Consider the following 17,848-nt stretch of genomic DNA (forward strand, 5'->3'; position numbering starts at 1 on the left):
GCAAGTGCAACTCCTATCTCTTTGAATGGGGAAACATCAAATTCTCCAAAACCGTTCGCCAAATTTAAGATTAAATTTCATATTGGAAATCACCAATGAAATCTGACAACGGTCTCATAAATGTTGTTTATTTTAGCCGTTACGCTTTTTCAGCTAATGTTTGCAGGCTTGCCTTCTAGTGGCTTTGTTCTAACCACGAGCTCGCCCCTCCCCACCCCCCAACCATTCGAATTTCTGTAGGCGGGAATTATTTGTAATGATATTCTAATGAGCCGCCTTGTGATATCACAAAGCCCGGAAAACAAACGCTGTAGTCCAAACGAGCCGTTCGTTGTAGTTCTTGAAAAGGGATTTTTAAAAAACGAAATGTCTCCCTTTGGAGTGGACTTTGAGATTTGTGACTTTCTAGATATTTTTTATTCCCAAACATACACACTACACACTGACTAAAATTAAAAAAGCATAATAGGACCCCTTTAAGCATTCAAATAAGCATTTTGACCATGTGTACTCTCCCTTTTAGCCTGATAACATACTGTTTGGTGCTGATGGCAAAGTGAAGATCGGAGACTTTGGGCTGGTGGCGGCTCAGACCGATCAAAATGGTGACCCTATAGAGAGGTCAAAGAGAAAAGGAACACCACCATATATGAGTCCTGAACAGGTGACACATTTTTATTGACACATCACATTTTATTTTTTAATTAATTAATACCAATAAGATATATATATATATATAATTGTTTACTTTAGGAAAATAAGAAGAATTATGATGAAAAAACAGACATGTTTCCTCTTGGACTCATATGGTTTGAGATGGTCTGGGAAATATCTACTGGTATGGAGAGAGTAGAGGTCAGTACTATTTCATGACAGTCATCAGTAGTGACTGTATTCACTGTCTTTACAGATATTTGCAAAAATGTTATCTTTAATTTCATTCATTCATTCATTATTTTTTTGGCATTGCAGCTGTGGCCAGATCTGAGAAATCAAAGGTTTCCAGAAGGGTTCAGTGACAAATATTCAGCTGAAGTAAGAAACTTGACTTTACCTTCAAATAAATATTGACTGGACCAAGTATCATTTTTTTGCTTCTTTTTCAGAGTACGTTCATCATGAAGATGCTGTCACATTCACCTGAGGACAGGCCACATGCAAAAGATATAAAAATAGATCTTAAGACTTTTTTCTCTCTGGAACAGGATCTGTTAAGCCAGAAAACAATTTGAGATTTTTGTGATAGAAACTGTCTCTGCAGTTGTAGTCGAGTCCTCTCGATTTAACGATTTACCACAGATTACTCCTGACAGGCAACAACTTGTTGTTTTATTCATAATTTAATGATTCAATTGATAATATAAAACATAAAATGTTGAACATTTGGGGAGTGATTTTATAAAAAATAATTTTTAGATTTCTACTAGATTTCTTCTAGTATATTTTTAATATTTCAAAAGTTTACTCTCATTTTGTTTTCATCATAAAAATACATCATAATAATGTTGTGAGGTTGCTTGTAGAAATACAGAATAACAGTTTCACAACATTTCTGTAATGTTGGCTGCATAAAATTAAGATGTATTTACATTTGATGTAATTGCAACTAAAAGATAATGTTTCATAATGTTTACAACATAATGTTGTAACTAAACTGCAACCAAAATGCAGTATTGTATAATATGAAAATATTTTGTGGTTGCTGGAATCATTGCTGCTCAAATTGACTTTCAGCCATCAGGTATTTCTTGACAAATATACTGTATATGTTGGGTGGAATAAAAAGAAAGTAAGAAAGAAAATATGTGTCATTAATATCATCAATATGAGTTCTGAAAGTGATCGCATTTCCATTAATGAGACACATATAGAGTCAAAACAGTATCATAATCTACCACACTTGCACAAGCAAGCAACAGATCCAGAAACGCACGCGGTAATCCTGAAATACATGCGAGATATGCAGGGCATCATTTCAGTACTCGGTGTATTTTATTGCTTTTCAAGTAGATTGAACATGAATGAAAAAAAAACAGCATTTCCTCTCCATCTGCATTACAGCAGCAGCATTACAGAGTATTAATACTAGTAAAACAACTAAAGATGACATTCTAATAGAAATATACAAAGCACTGCTAAACTTAGAAAAATTACAAAAAAATGTTAAATTCTGTTGGATACCAGCACATACAGCAGTTCAAGGAAAGAGTAGCGTGTTTAGGTACCACACAAACCATGCAATTGCTTGCTTAGGGCCCCCAAAACTCCAAACATGATCCCTGCAAGGAAATTAATTAGCCGACAAATTAGCGAAAAAAGTGTTAAATCATAATGACAAAATAGAGATTTCCCTTGGAAAAAAATTAAAAACATTCATTAAAAGCAACACTGAGAAACAAAGATTTGGGAATCAGATAATAAAGGAAGAGAATATTACAATATTCAAAAAGTAATTAAAGTTAAGTGGGCAGTGTGTGACAAGTTCAGTCACTGGCTTAAAGGCCATGAGTTTACTGTGTGGACGGATAATAATCCGCTTACATACATTATGACCAAGCCGAAGTTGGATGCATGTGAGCAGTGCTGGGTCTCGAAACTTGCTCCATTTTCTTTTGAGATCAAATATGTTCCTGGGAAACTCAACGTGGTGGCGGACGCACTCAGTAGGGATCCATTTGTCAGGCCAGTGAGTCAGCGGCTTCTGTCAGAGCCCTATTTTGAACTGTTAAGGCAAGTGCACAGTGTTGAGGATGGAAGTGTGCAAGAAGAGTTCCAACTTACCTGCCAACCGCAAACATTGAGATCAGGTCCACTTGACGTCAGGTTGAATACATCACTGTCCGCCGATGACGTGTCTTCAGTTCTGTCCTCCTGTGATGAGTGGAAAACAGTAACTGAATGTAGAGCAACATCATTCACTGAACATCTTAACTCTTTAATCAGCGGTGACGAAGAAGTGTTACATTCCCTTTCGCTTACCGACTTACGAGAACATCAGCACAAAGACCTTGTCATTGCCAGAGTGTGTTATTATGTTGACAGAAAGCATAGACCATCAAGACGTGAACCTGCCAGTGAAAACTGAAAACCTGTATGTGTTGTGGATTCTGAAGCAGTGCGACGAACTTTCAGTGCTAAATGGAATCCTGTACAGAGTTATTAAGACCCGCTCGCCAAGCACAAGAGATTTCAGTTCATTTTGCCCGAATCCTTAAAATGTCAAGCACTTTCTGGCGTTCACGACCTGGCTGGTCATCAAGGGCAGCCGCGCACTTTGTCTTTGTCCCGTCAGAGGTTTTTCTGGCTTGATATGGAGCGTGATGTGCAGGATTATGTGAAGAAGTGCCCCAGGTGTGTCTTCAGCAAAACTCCAGAGCCTGCAGCGAGAGCCGCCTTGGAGAGTATTAAAACCACAGCCCCACTGGAGCTCGTTTGCATCGACTTCTGGTCTGCTGAAGATCGGAACAACAAATCTGTGGATGTTTTAGTAATCACAGATCACTTTAAAAAGCTGGCACATGCATTTCCGTGTCAAGACCAAACAGCAAAAAGAGTGGCCAAGAAAGTGTGGGACGGCTTCTTCTGTGTCTATGGATTTCCCCAACGCATCCATTCTGACCAGGGGGCTTCATTTGAGAGTGAGCTGATCACTGAGCTTCTCAAACTGGCTGGCATCGATAAGTCAAGAACCACCCCCTACCACCCGATGGAGAATGGTGGTACCGAAAGATTCAATAGGACATTAGGTAACATGCTGAGGTCCCTTCCACCTAGACCTAAGCAGAAGTGGCCGCAGTTGGTACAGACCATGACATTTGTGTACAACTGTACAGCACACGAAACAACAGGTTTTGCCCCTTTTTACTTAATGTTTGGCAGAGTACCACGACTTATGTTCCAGAGTGTTCTGCGGGACAAGTCAGTTTGTGACTACGGCCATTATGTTGCATCGCTCATCAGTGACCTCCAGTCTGCTATGTCAGTGTCGCAGAAGAATTCTGTTCAAGAACAAAAACACCAGTCCAGCCAGTACAACAAAAGAGTTAAAGGCCTTCCTCTAGCCATTGGTGAGGATCTGCTGAGATCAGGAGGTTTGAAAGCCCATCAGATCGCCAGAGACCTGGGACAGTCGAGACAAGGCCTCAAGGTGTGGACTCAGAATAAGGAGTGGAGCGAGGAAAGTTCCAGCCAAGAGAGGTTTGTGTTATGTCATTAAAAACTGTGATTTATGAGTATTTGCATTTAGTGTGCCAGAATTTTGTATAATAATTTAAAATGATTTGTTTTTGATTAGTTCCAGTGATCATGCACTCGACTCAATTTCAGGGTAAGCATACTGGACCTGACAGTCTTGTGTCTTGTTTAATTAATTCAGATATAACAAAGAGAAATGTTTTAAATTAATGTTTTGTTAAAGGATAATGCATAATGATGTTCTGCTGTATATTGCGTTCTGACATGTGTGTACTGTGTGTATCATCTATAGATTGTCTCATAGCTTTGATGTGATTGCAAAGCTTGGCCAGGGAGCCTTTGGCTGCGTTTATAAAGTAAAACATAAATATGATGGCAAGATCTACGCTGTAAAGAGGGTGATCTTAACCAGGTAAGTTTATACATGTCACAAAGTCATATCTAATTTTAAAAAGAACGGCTGTAATGATTGTGGCACAAAAAAAATCACAGAAGAATTTAATTAATTCATTCATTCTATAATTCATTTATTAATTCATTCATTTTAGTTCATTCCTTCCTTTGTTCGTTCATTCATTCATTCATTGTTTTTATTTATTTGTTAGTTTGTTTGTTCTTCATTCAATTATTAATTCATTAATTAATTCAATAATACATTTATTCATACAGTTTAGTTCCTTCCTTTGTTTGTTCATTCATTCATTCATTCATTGCTTCTTTTTATTTATTCGTTTGTTTGCTTGTTCTTCATTCAGTTATTTATTAATTCATTCGTTCATTAATTTTACTTCCATCCTTTCTTTGTTCGTTCGTTCATTCATTTTTTTATTTGTTTGTTCTTCATTCAATTATTAATTCATTCATTAATTCATTCATTATTTATTTGATATTTAATTATTAGTGATCGTTTTATTTCATTGATGCATTATTTTTATTTATTAATTTTATTTATTTATTTATTCATTAATTTAATTATTTATTTATTTATTTATTCATTCATTCATGATTTTTGTTTATTAATTTATTCATTCATTGCTTTAATACAGGAAAGCTGATTCTGAGGTGAAGGCACTGGCCCGACTAGATCACCAAAACATAGTGCGTTACATTACATGCTGGCCAGCTTCTGACAACTGGATGTCAAACCAAGAAAGAGAGCAAGTGTCCAAGTAAGCAGGTCTCCAGCACTTTTGATAAAACATTCAGTGCTTCTCAACAGTGACGGTGAGTCTCTGTTTTATGTTCAGCACACCAGGTTCTTCATCAGATGTAGTGACCTTTGAGAGAGCCAGCAGTGGAGAGAGGGATGATGATGATGATGATGATGATGATGATGATGATGATGATGATGATGATGATGATGATGATGATGATGATGATGATGATGATGATGATGATGATGATGATGATGATGATGATGATGATGATGATGATGATGATGATGACACATCAGGAATGGAAAGTCTGGGTATGAAAGGGTATGTCCAGCATTCTTCTTACAAGACACTTGTTCATTTTGCTCTTATATTTGCTCCTTTTAGGGTAAACTAGAATTACAGTGTGTCAGCTGGTCAGGGGTTTAATTCCCAGCAAATGCAGCTACTGATAAATGTCGCTCTAATGTACTTTAAGTCTCTTTGGATAAAAGTGTCTGCCAAATGCATGGATGTGAATGTAACTGTGTCTGTTCTCAGATCAGCATCTGCTGCTGTGCCCTCAGGAAACAACAGTACTGACAGTTTAGACTCTTCAAATCAGGGAGTTTATTTGTTTGATTGAAATGTATGACATGACAATTGCATCAAAGGGCTCATATAATGAGGAATCAAATCTTCCATGCTCTTTAATAAATAACAGATTGAAATTGTACTGTAACTGGTCCTAATTAAATCAACCAAACTACTGCTCTGCATTTTCCTCTGGCAAATAACAGTGTTACAAATGAGTTGAGGTTTATTCAAAAAAATAAAAAATCCCTGTGCATTTCAGTCTTTGAGTTATTTGACTTGCAAATCGAATCTGAATTATGAATCTGTCATAATGTGATGAACGAGGCTGTTATTGAAGGGTGGAGCAGTTTAAACAATATGAAGCCAGAAGGCAAACCCTGATTTAATGATGTTACACTCATTTCACATTCAAAGAGATGATCATAGATGCAATTTCACGAAATTTCTATATATATGTATATTAGTTGCATTTGGTTTGGTTAGAATTGAAAAATATTTAATTTTAAGGGACAGGCAAAAGAGTTGAAAATAATAAATAAATTATGAATGATTTGGTGCAAGAAACATTGACTCAATAAAGACAAAATGTATGATTTGAAAAAAAAAAGCATGATATTTACATTTAGACATTTAGCAGATGCTTTTATCCAAATAAATAGAGTGCAAGTCTAAAAGGGGCAAGTTTTTTTAAAAATAGAATATAATATAATAGAATTAGAATGATATGACTCATTTAAGACAATACTGTGCATTGCAATGTTCAATACTGACTCATGAGTCATGCCTGTTTTTTGAAATGCATCCATGCAAACAAGCTCATCCACAGAGCCAGAGACATGTTTGTTGCTAGGAGGCAACTTAACGTGTTTAAACAGATAAGCATTTTGACCATGTGTACTTTCCCTTTTAGCCTGATAACATACTGTTTGGTGCTGATGGCAAAGTGAAGATCGGAGACTTTGGGCTGGTGGCGGCTCAGACCGATCAAAATGGTGACCCTATAGAGAGGTCAAACAAATGAACACCACCTGAGTCCTGAACAGGTGACACATTTTTATTGTCTCTAAGAGAAATATTTACACCGTAAGACTTATAGAAATGTATTTGGTGTCCTCTTTTTTTGTACAATAAATAAATGAATTTTAAAAAATCTTTGTTTTCCTTAGAAAAGTAAGAAGAATTATGATGAAAAAACAGACATATTTCCCCTTGGACTCGTATGGTTTGAGATGATCTGGAACATATCTACTGGTAGCGAGAGAGAGAAGGTCAGTAGTATTTCATGACAATCATCCGTAGTGATAGTACGCACAGTTATTTACATTTACATTTAGTCATTTTGCAGACGCTTTTATCCAAAACGACTTACAATTTGGGGATACATAAAGCGATTCTTCTTAAAGAGGCAAACAGATACAGGAAGTGCTTGTAATACCAAGTTTCTAGACATTGTTCAAATAAGTACAAGCTTGAAAGAGAAGGAATAAATAAAGAGAGAGAAATATATATATTTTTTTTATATAATGATGATGATGATGATGAAGTCAAGTAGCTTCGAAAAAGATGAGTTTTCAGCTGTCGCTTGAAAATTGTCAGGGATTCAGCATTCCGGATAGGGGTTGGAAGATCGTTCCACCAGCCAGGAATGGTGAACGAGAATGTTCTGGAAAGTGATTTTGAGCCTCTCTGTGATGGTACCACGAGGCGTCGCTCACTAGCGGATCTCAGACTTCTGGAGGGGATGTAGATTCGTAGTAGTGAGTGAAAGTAGGCGGGTGCTGAGCCTGTGGCTGTTCTATATGCAAGCATCAATGTCTTGATTTGGAAACACATGATAGAGGTGGAAAAGAGAGGACAGAAAAGGAGAGTGTGTACAGGGAAGATAAAAATTATACTTAAGTGGCTAGGCGATTTCGTTGCTCGGTGAAGTCGCGCAGGTAAAGTCGCAGGTCTTTACATTCGTTGGTCTTCACACGAGGAGGCCTGAACGCTTCCGCTGATGGTGCAGCCGTCTGACTTTTCTGTTGACTAATCGCTTGACCCGAGTTATGACAGTGACCAAGTAGTTTAAATACTCTACAGTCGCTGTGGCCTCGCTTGGCCCCTTTATTATTACCCATATCTGCGAAAAACAAACAAACATATTTTAAAGGAATAGTTCACCCAAAAATGGAAATTCTATGAAAATGATCTCACCCTTGGGCCATCTGAGATGTAGATGAGTTTGTTTCTTCATCAGATTTGGAGAAATGTAGCATTGCATCAGTGTCTCAGCAATGGATGCTCTGCAGTGAATGGGTGCCGTCAGAATGAGAGTCCAAACAGCTGATAAAAACATCACAATAATCCACAAGTAATCCACAGCACTCCAGTCCATCAGTTAACATCTGGAGAAGACAAAAGCTGTGTGTTTGTAAGAAACAAATGTGTTTTTGAAACAAATGTGATGTTTTTATCAGCTGTTTGGACTCTCATTCTGACGGCACCCATTCACTGCAGAGCATCCATTGGTGAGCAAGTGATGCAATGCTACATTTTCAAATCTATTCTTATGAATAAACAAAATAAATCCTTTGATTTTGAATTTCTCATTCATTCATTCATTCATTCATTCATTCATTCCAGCTGTGGCCAGATCTACGAAATCAAAGGTTTCCAGAAGGGTTTAGTGATTGGTATCGAACTGAAGTAAGGAACTTGATTTTATCTTCAGATAAATATCGATTGGACCTAGTTGAGCCTATAACTTTATTATGCTTTTCTTTTCTTTCTTTTTTTTTTTTTTTACAGTGTACATTCATCAAGAAGATGCTGTCATATTCACCAGAGCACAGGCCACATTCAAAAGACATAAAAGAAAACCTTCCGAAGTCAGAGAGGTCAGAGAGCGCCAAGATCAATCTCAGACAAATATGTGAAATAACTTTCAGATTTCTACTAGATTTCTTCTAATATATTTTAAATATTTCACAAGTTTCAAAAGTTCAGTCTAATTTTTTTCATCATAAAAAAACATTATTACAATGTTGTGAGGTTACTTGCAGAAATCCGAGTAAGAACGTAATTTCACAACATTTCTATAATGTTGGCTGCATAAAATTAAGATGCATTTGAATCTTAGATGTAATTGCAACTAAAATACAATGTTTCTTAAAGTTACAGTTGTTTGGTTACAGTGTAAACAAACTACAATCAATATGCAATATTGTATAAAGTGAAAACATTTTGTGCTGGCTGAGAAGATTGCTGCTCAAGCTGACTCTCAGCCATCAGGCATTTCTTGACAAATATACTCTGTATGTTGGGTGGAATAAAAAGGGGGAAAAAAGTGTTATAAATATCAACAGACATATTGGATAAAATATTAAACTCACATTTTGTAAGAAATTATGTTACTTTTCTTTCAGTATCACAATGACAAAACAACCATAGGGTTACATTTGAACAGTATTTCAATGCTTTAGTTTGAGAGGATACCATTGTGCCTTGTAAAATATAACACTGGCAGTTTATTAATAAATATATCTGAAAAAAATTACAGGTGTTTATTTGTTTTAATTTTGAACTTTTTTTTTTGAGAGCGAGAGAGAGAGATAGAATTTATTTATTTATTTACTTTATTGACTTAAATAACATAATTCTCCAAGAAGTGACATCATTTTGAGGGGAAAACAAGCAAGTATTAATCAGTAAGTATTAATAATAAGTCTGATGAATTCTGTGATATTGTGTTAAAAGATGGGATGTTTCACTCCAAAACAATCCATCCTGATTGAAAATAATATCAAAATTAATGTTTGTATTCTTATGTAATCACTGAGCTAATGATTAACTTTTATCCGTTAGACATAATGAAGTAGGCCTACTTGCTCAAACGATAACACAAAGCATATTAATTTGCACATAACCTGTACACAAGCACAGGAATAATAATGTGCTCTGTTACAAAACCTTCAACAAATTTCATGTATGTTTTGTCATCATTGTAAATTATTTGTTTCACAATTATTTGATTTTCATGCCTATTGAACTATCCTATATTGTCAAGACATTACCAGTACTAACATTATATTACATATCAAATTGAAATATGTCTCAGTACTATTGTTGTGAACTTTTTAGAATAGCAGTTTTGGAAAAAAAAAAACGTTTTGTGTGTTTAACATTATTACTGCAAGAGACTTTAAGGTTTTGTTTTATAACATGCATACTTCAAACGTTTTAAGTTGACAAATATGCTATTGAAGTATATTAACAACTCTGAAATGAATGTCAGAAAATGTCAACATGTCATAAAACATATATAAAAGCATTTGATAAAAAAAGTAAAATCTAAACATTTGCACATTTTATTTATTTATTTTATTTTTTGGTGCAAACTCAACACTTACTGTGCTTTTTTTTGTCCTTTCATGTAAAAGAGCAGCACGAACATTCTTCAGAATTTGTCCTTTCGCGCTCCACCGAAGAAGGAAAGTCATATGGATTAGGAACAACATGAGGGTGAGTAAACAATGAGAAATATCTCTTGTAACATCATTTGTCTGTTCAAATTAGTGTCCTGGAACTACTGTATAATATTTACTTATTGCAGATTTGAGTTTATATATGTAGCTTTCATTTACCAGAGTAACAAATGCCAACTGTGATTGCACACGTCACTATGAGCCCTAAAGCTTTGTTGTACATCTGAATGAATGGAGGCATTAGACACGAGGACAACACTCTTTTATAATGGATGAGCAGTTACAGTGTGCGTCTAAAGAAAAAGATATGAATGAGTATATTATAGAGGCAAGAACAACATTACTGCCGTTGTTTACTGTACAAGGAGCACATGCTTCTTAAAGGAATAGTTCACCCAAAAATGAAAACGTATTCACCCTCAGGAGTTTTTCTTAATCAGTTTTGGAGAAATGTAGCACTGCATCACTTGCTCACCGATAGATCCTCTGCAGTGAATGGGTGCCGTCAGAATGAGACTCATTGAGAAAATGTTATTATGGATTATGGATTCGTATTTTAGCCGGAAACAACATTTTGAAGTTAAAAACGTATTAATGCTGGATTTGTTTCAGCTTTTGTCTTCTCCAGATGTTAACTGATGGACTGGAGTGCTGTGGATTACTTGTGGATTATTGTGATGTTTTTATCAGCTCTCATTCTGACGGCACCCATTCACTGCAGAGCATCCATTGCTGAGACACTGATGCAATGATAAACAGTCTGTGTCAATCTGCAATAGGTTTCATTCCATCTCTAGACAAGTGATCTCAATGTCTGTAGTATAGAGAATTTATCTTTTATTAATGTAGAAAACAAAGTCTTACAAAGTGCAAAAGCTACAAACTGTACAATCAAACACTAAAAATGCATTTATAAAAACAATGGACAACAAACCAAACCCCTTCATTCACCTCTCAACATTTAAAAATATATACTTTTTTTTTTTTTTGTCTATAGTGATTATTCTGTTAATGCATTATATTGCAGTAGAAAAATGTCTCCAAAAATAGAAATGTTCTGTGGGAGAGTGTCAATAATGTTTTCACAGTTCAGGCCAAGTGAATATGAAATGAATTATTTCCTTTATCTGGTTTTGTTAAACAGGTTTGTGTCCCGAATCTGAACAGAACTGGAATGAAGATAATGATTTTGTTTATGGAGCAGCAATACAAAAATAGAAACGAAAACTATGTTTCACACAGTGGAAAGTTATCATACTTATCTATTATACCTAATATATTAATTCATATATATACTTCTGTATATAATTGACAGTGCAAACTCCGAAAAATAGCTTGTACAGAGTAATTCAGAGATGTTTTGTACATCTGAAATGAGAACTACTGGCCTAAAAGTTGAAAGAATTGAACACCACATTTTTAGCAGCACTGATTCTGGAAATATTTTTCCCATTCATTTTCTCCATAGGGATTTCAATTTAGATATGTACAAGAAATTATATTTAATTTCTTTAGTGAAGCAATGCACTACTCTTCCCAGAGGCATTGCAAATAATTTGAATCAAAAACAACTGTACAATATTAAACTATTGGCTTAGAGTCATTGATTATAAGTATTAGGAGATGTAATACTTTTAACGAATGTAATGCTTTGTAATGAATGTATTTCAGTTTGTGTTTGTACTAGAAATTATGCTTAATTTATTTAATGAGGCCATCAACTACTATTCCCATGATGCATTGCAAATAATCAACTGTACAATATAAAATTATCGACTTTTATTTTTTGAGAATTTTTTTTTGAGTCATTGATTATAAGTGCTGAAATTTTAGGTTTATATTTAAATACAAATATTTAATATTTGTAAATACAAAATATAAATATTTAATACAAAAATTTTAATCAAAAATATTTAAATATACAAGTACTACTATGTAGAATGTAGGGAGGTCGACTCGATTAATTCATTCGCAATGCATCATGGGAGTGAGCGAAACGGTTTCCATGGTAACAGTGACTTCTCTGGTTGATCTCTGGGTAGTGCAATTCAAATCACATTTACACAAAGAAAACACATTATCACACAGAAAACTTTGCACATTAGTGGTAAGAATCTATTTCTTTTTGGAGAAAATGATTGGTAGTTTTGCTTCCAGAGCCGTACTGTTGTATTATATACCGTTGTATTAAATACCATAATAAATAGCGGTTAAGACATCTGTGGTATGTAATATTGCCCATCAGTGATGGGGAATGTGCAAAATAATACCACTCCTCATTGGCAATGTTCTAGTAGGGATTCAACTCCTCTGGTGCTAGATGAGACTCTTCAGCTTCAACGTTTGCGGTGAAACTGTTGTTTCGACAACCCCAATCAGAGCTGTCCGGCGTAAGACTGTGAACGAAAGCAATAGGCCATTAATTAAACCTTTATGGTCAGATTAATGCATTAAATGCATGACGTTAAGTCTAACATTAATCTAATTTAGAGCAGTGCAACTTTCCATTGAAATTTAAAGCTGCAGAAGTAAGTAATTTCAGATGTTTTTGTACAGATTAATTGTAGACTATAATACCAAGAATATGCAAATGTAAAGTAGGCTAAATATTGTAAGTTTTGAATGCTCCTCAAACAAACGATATGATGCATCATATTTGATATTCACATTTAAACATGGTTTTTCTACAAAACTGATGTCTGGTGTTATGTACACTAAATAATCAAGTAAATCTAAGCTGCTTCAGTCCAGTAAGTGTTCATCTTGAAATATTATTAACAATATCGAAGTTATTCATATGTTTGCTTGATAAAAATCAAGATTTGACAGCAAAAAGACACGTGAAGCTCGAGCTGAAGGTGGACGTTTGTGCAATTAGACTAAAAGAGCTTTTACTTGATAAAAAAGTATAAACAATCAATCAGACGACAGAAGGCATGTAGTGGATTATTAAATATGGTGATTAATTTAAGACTAAGTCATACCTGGCTATTATATATTATTGTATCTATGTACACTAACGTTCAAAAGTTTGGGGTCGGTAAGATTTTTTCGAGTTTTTAAAAGAAGTCTCTTGTGCTCATCAGGGCTGCATTTATTTTGTTAAATGTACAGTAAAATGTTAAAATATTATTACAATTCAAAACAACTGTTTACTATTTGAATATTTGTTAGAATGTTATTTATTTCTGTGATGCGCAGCTGTATTTTCAGCATCATTGCTCCAGTCTTCAGTGTCACATGATCTTCAGAAATCATTCTAATATGCTGATTTACTGCTCAAGAAACATTTCTGATTATTATCAATGTTGAAAACAGTTGTGCTGCCCAATATTTTTGTGGAAGAGGTGATACATTTAAATTTTCAGGATTCTTTGATGAATAGAAAGTTCAAAAGAACAGCATTTATTTGAAATAGAAATCTTTTGTAACATTATAAATGTCTTTACTGACACTTCTGATGCATCTTTGATGAATAAAAGTATTACTTTTTTATCGACCCCAAACTTTTGAATGGCAATTTAAATATTGTATGTTAAGAACTGGAAAGTCCATTTAAAAAAGATAAATCTCATACCCGATCCTGAGCCGGCTTACGGACTCTGAAAAAGAAGACCACCAGTGAAGTGGGCAGCAGCTCCCAAACAAACAGGATTACCCCAAAAACCACATATCCAGCGTCGCCCAACATCGACTTCAGATCTGCCTGTAGCATAAAAAAATCAGCAAAATGGCCAAATTCATCAAGACACACTAACACTTTAGTATGAAAACAAACATGCTAAAAGGGTCATTACTCTGTCAAATCAACCAAATTACAAAAACTTCCCCAACTTAATTTTTTTGTCCATAATGTTTCTAAAGAAAGACAAACATAAATGGTAATGAAAGCCAAAATATTAAATATCATGGATGCATATATACTGAATAATCCACTGTTTTGTAGAGGGGGGTCAAAATGACAGAATTTGATGATTCAGAGCCAAATTACAGGAAGGTAAAAATGACTTCAGGAAGATGGCAGTATCATAACGTTATTATTACACAGAGATTGGTAGGTCTATTAGCAAAATCTGTTGATTTTAGCAATCTTTGTTGAATTATATGCCAATGGTGACCGTTCAAAAATGGGAAAAAGCACTTTTCGTGTTTTTTCCTCAAAGTTTGCATGCCTGTTACTCAAGAAGTATTAAAGATTTCTTAATATCCTTTTAGATACGGGTTCTTAAACTTTTCTTTTAGCATGTATAAGGCCTTATATGTGACCCTGTCTGTGAAATCCAGGCTGAAGTCTCAGAATCTAATTATGAGATAACAAGCATCAAAGTTAGATTTCAACCATTAATTCCACTATGATTTCAATCTTTGACATGGCCCTACTCAGTCAATATTAAAGATACAAAGGTTATATTTTCACAGAACGTTCTACATCTTTATAAAGGATGATTTTATGTAGAAAACAGTAAATCACAACAACAAAAAAAGACTTTAGCTGGGTTTTCACATGCAGGCAGGGTCACATATGGTTCAAATCCAGAGATATGTTGATCTCAATGTGGCTCCAGGAGTAAATAGTTAAATTGTACACATTTTCCGTGGTCAAAAACCAAATTTGGGTCACTTTGCATACAGATGATTCCTTTTTTATTTTAAAGAGGAATGTCTGAAGAACAAATCATGTTGAAACCACAAATGTATCGTGTTCTCTGTCAAAACAATTGCATTGAACATACTTGGTCTGATACGTTGTACCAGTCGTAGTCGAATGAGTTGAAGCTCTTGATTTTTGCCAGTGCCAGCACCACTAGGTTGTAACACGCACGGGACGAGTACAGCAGGATCACCGTCGCTCCGATTATAGTCACCTGACACACGGATGTTCCCTGAGCAGAAAAGATGAGACGTGGCGTTCAGCTCAGAATCAATTCTGGTACGAAACACCATTCAATTCTTTTTACAGTGGATAAAATATACTGGGATTCACATTGACTTTATGATCTATTCCACTCCATGGGTGCTTAAACTGTTAACTAAAACTTTAAGTTTAACATGAACTAATCTTGTTTTACTTTTACAATCATGAGAATGAGAGCGAATCATATGAATTGGATATAGTTTATAACTGGTTTGATGTTTGACAACTTTGCAACCCTGTATGTAATATGTGTGTCTGTTTTAATTGATTAATGGAGCATCAGTGTTATTTTAGTATCACTTACACTATTCTATTTTTTGTTAATATTTTGAATTGGATTTAATTTTTATATTTTCTGTTTTCACTTTAATTTTAGTTAACATTTTGGTAATTTTGTGTGTGTGTGTTTTTTTTTTATATGTCTATGTAGTAGACACACACACACACACACACACACACACACCCAAACACACACACACACTCACTCACTCACTCACTCACTCACTCACTCACTCACTCACTCACTCACTCACTCACTCACTCACTCACTCACTCACTCACTCACTTTATTTTCTTTCTTTCTTTTTTTCTTTCTTTACATTTTCCTTCAGTTGGACCTAAATCTTAATTATTGGAATTAATCTAAATCCTTTTCACTAAAATATAGAGAAGTCTGCAAACTTGAAGCTTCATTAGAGTAGAGCCTTTATATTATTTGTGTCTCATTTACACGAGACAGTTGCATCTTTATATAAGTAACTACATAATGTATTAAGTGGCAACTGCAATTTTTTATTTATTTATTTATTTATTGTTTTTAATTTTATTAGAACCAAAATCATAAATATTGGAATTAGTATAAATCATCTTTTACTAAAATATAGAACAGTCTAGAAACTCTAATGAAATTAAAGATTGTCTGTTTACAGCTTTGCACGTAACTTTACTGAGCATTTAAGTTTGATTCATTTTCTTATGTTTTTTCATTTTTTTAATTATTATTATTATTTTAAATATTTCTATTTAGCTTTAATTTTTTATTATTGTTTTAGTCATGTTAATTCTATTAATTGCCAAGGTAACATTTCTAATTTTCTAAGTTTTTCAAGTTTAAGTTTTTCATCTAATATTTATATTTTTAATTAATATTCAGACTGTGTTGGCTCTTTTTAGCTTCAGACTTGTGTTAGCCAGTCCAGTTATTGCTCAAACCTCATAACAGCCTGATTAAATCTCTGGTCTGAAGGGTTTATAACTGTTCTGTTTGCTGTGTTTGACGAACCCCTGGTTTCTCCACGCTCCTCTAGCCACGAGAACCTCTCGGTGTCTGCGACTGTATTTGTGAATTATTGCTGATGAAGCTTAGGCTCTCATTCACATGGCAGCAAGTCAGTGACAAATGCAGCTTGGCCCAGAGGTCATCGTACTCTGAGACAGGGCAGCAAAGGACAGCTGTGAGACAAATCAATCAACAGTGCAATAATAATCACTCAAAGGTCATGTGATCTGGTTATTAGGGAATTAAATGCATATATATATATATATATATATATAGTACTTGTTAAAGGTTTGGAAACATTATGATTTTTTTTTTAATGTAATGTCTGTTCTGTTCACCAAGGCTGCATTTATTTGATCAGAAATACAGTAAAAATTGTGAAATATTATTACAATTTAAAATAAGTGTTTTCTATGTGAATATATAATAAAATGTAATTTATTCCTGTGATCAAAGTTGTATTTTCAGCAGCATTACTCCAGTCTTCAGTGTCACATGATCTTCAGAAATCATGGTAATATGCTGATTTGCTGCTCACGAAACATTTCTGATTATTTATTATCAGTGTTGAACAGATGTGCTTAATATTTGTGCAGAAACCACGATATACTACCATTCAAATGGGCATGTGTGTATGTGCTTTTATTCAGCAAATATGCATTAAATTGATTAAAAGTGAGAGTAAAAACTGACTGTAAAAAAAGTTGATTGATAATAAAAATAACTATTATTAATAACTGAGCACCAATAATAATTGAGCAGCAAATCATTCTTAAAATTCACATTAATATCATTCTTCTTATCACAAAGAATATTTTCACAGAGGAGGAGGAGGAGGAGGAGAACGGGCCCTTTGAGGCTGTGTTGACCTGCTGTGCTGTAGGCTACCTTTAACCCAGCGCTGGCAAACTCCCACGGGATGCTCATGCTGCTTTTTCTGACCTATATGGCTGTTTACAATGAAATGAAATGTGTTACAATGAAACACAGGCTACATATTTATGTAAGCAACTTTATACTGTATAAGTAAGTAGGACCAAATCTGAATTTTTGGAATTAGTATATCTTTTTTTTTTTTTGCATTTCTTATTTTTATTTACATTTTATTTACATCTTAATGATTGGAATTAGTATAAATCATTATTTCATTTTAATGTTCACATTATGATTTTTTTTTTAATGTAATGTCTGTTCTGTTCACCAAGGCTGCATTTATTTGATCAGAAATACAGTAAAAATTGTGAAATATTATTACAATTTAAAA

At 34.4% G+C, this 17,848-nt stretch overlaps 2 protein-coding genes across 2 annotated transcripts in view; one reads left to right on the plus strand and one right to left on the minus strand.

Annotated features, from left to right (window-relative positions):
- LOC107689762 (eukaryotic translation initiation factor 2-alpha kinase-like) overlaps positions 1–9,425 on the plus strand; it is a 14,787-nt gene extending 5,362 nt beyond the window's left edge. The window contains 10 exon segments of the mRNA XM_016487905.1: positions 4,092–4,197; positions 4,295–4,327; positions 4,487–4,606; positions 5,241–5,363; positions 5,442–5,523; positions 6,835–6,941; positions 6,943–6,967; positions 7,091–7,192; positions 8,550–8,612; positions 8,715–9,425. Of these exon segments, the coding sequence (XP_016343391.1) occupies positions 4,092–4,197; positions 4,295–4,327; positions 4,487–4,606; positions 5,241–5,363; positions 5,442–5,523; positions 6,835–6,941; positions 6,943–6,967; positions 7,091–7,192; positions 8,550–8,612; positions 8,715–8,876 (923 nt within the window). The 3' untranslated portion in view covers positions 8,877–9,425.
- Positions 9,426–13,961: 4,536 nt separating this feature from the next.
- On the minus strand, positions 13,962–17,511 carry LOC107689763 (integral membrane protein GPR137B-like). The gene is made up of 3 exons (XM_016487907.1): positions 17,473–17,511; positions 15,124–15,273; positions 13,962–14,096 (listed from the first exon to the last, which is right to left on the minus strand). Exons 1-3 carry the CDS (start codon positions 17,509–17,511, stop codon positions 13,962–13,964), a joined length of 324 nt encoding a protein of 107 aa, XP_016343393.1.
- Between the last annotated feature and the right edge of the window lie 337 nt (positions 17,512–17,848).

This window comes from Sinocyclocheilus anshuiensis, unplaced genomic scaffold (genome assembly GCF_001515605.1).
Source record: "Sinocyclocheilus anshuiensis isolate Anshui unplaced genomic scaffold, SAMN03320099.WGS_v1.1 scaffold1637, whole genome shotgun sequence".
NCBI lineage: Eukaryota > Metazoa > Chordata > Actinopteri > Cypriniformes > Cyprinidae > Sinocyclocheilus > Sinocyclocheilus anshuiensis.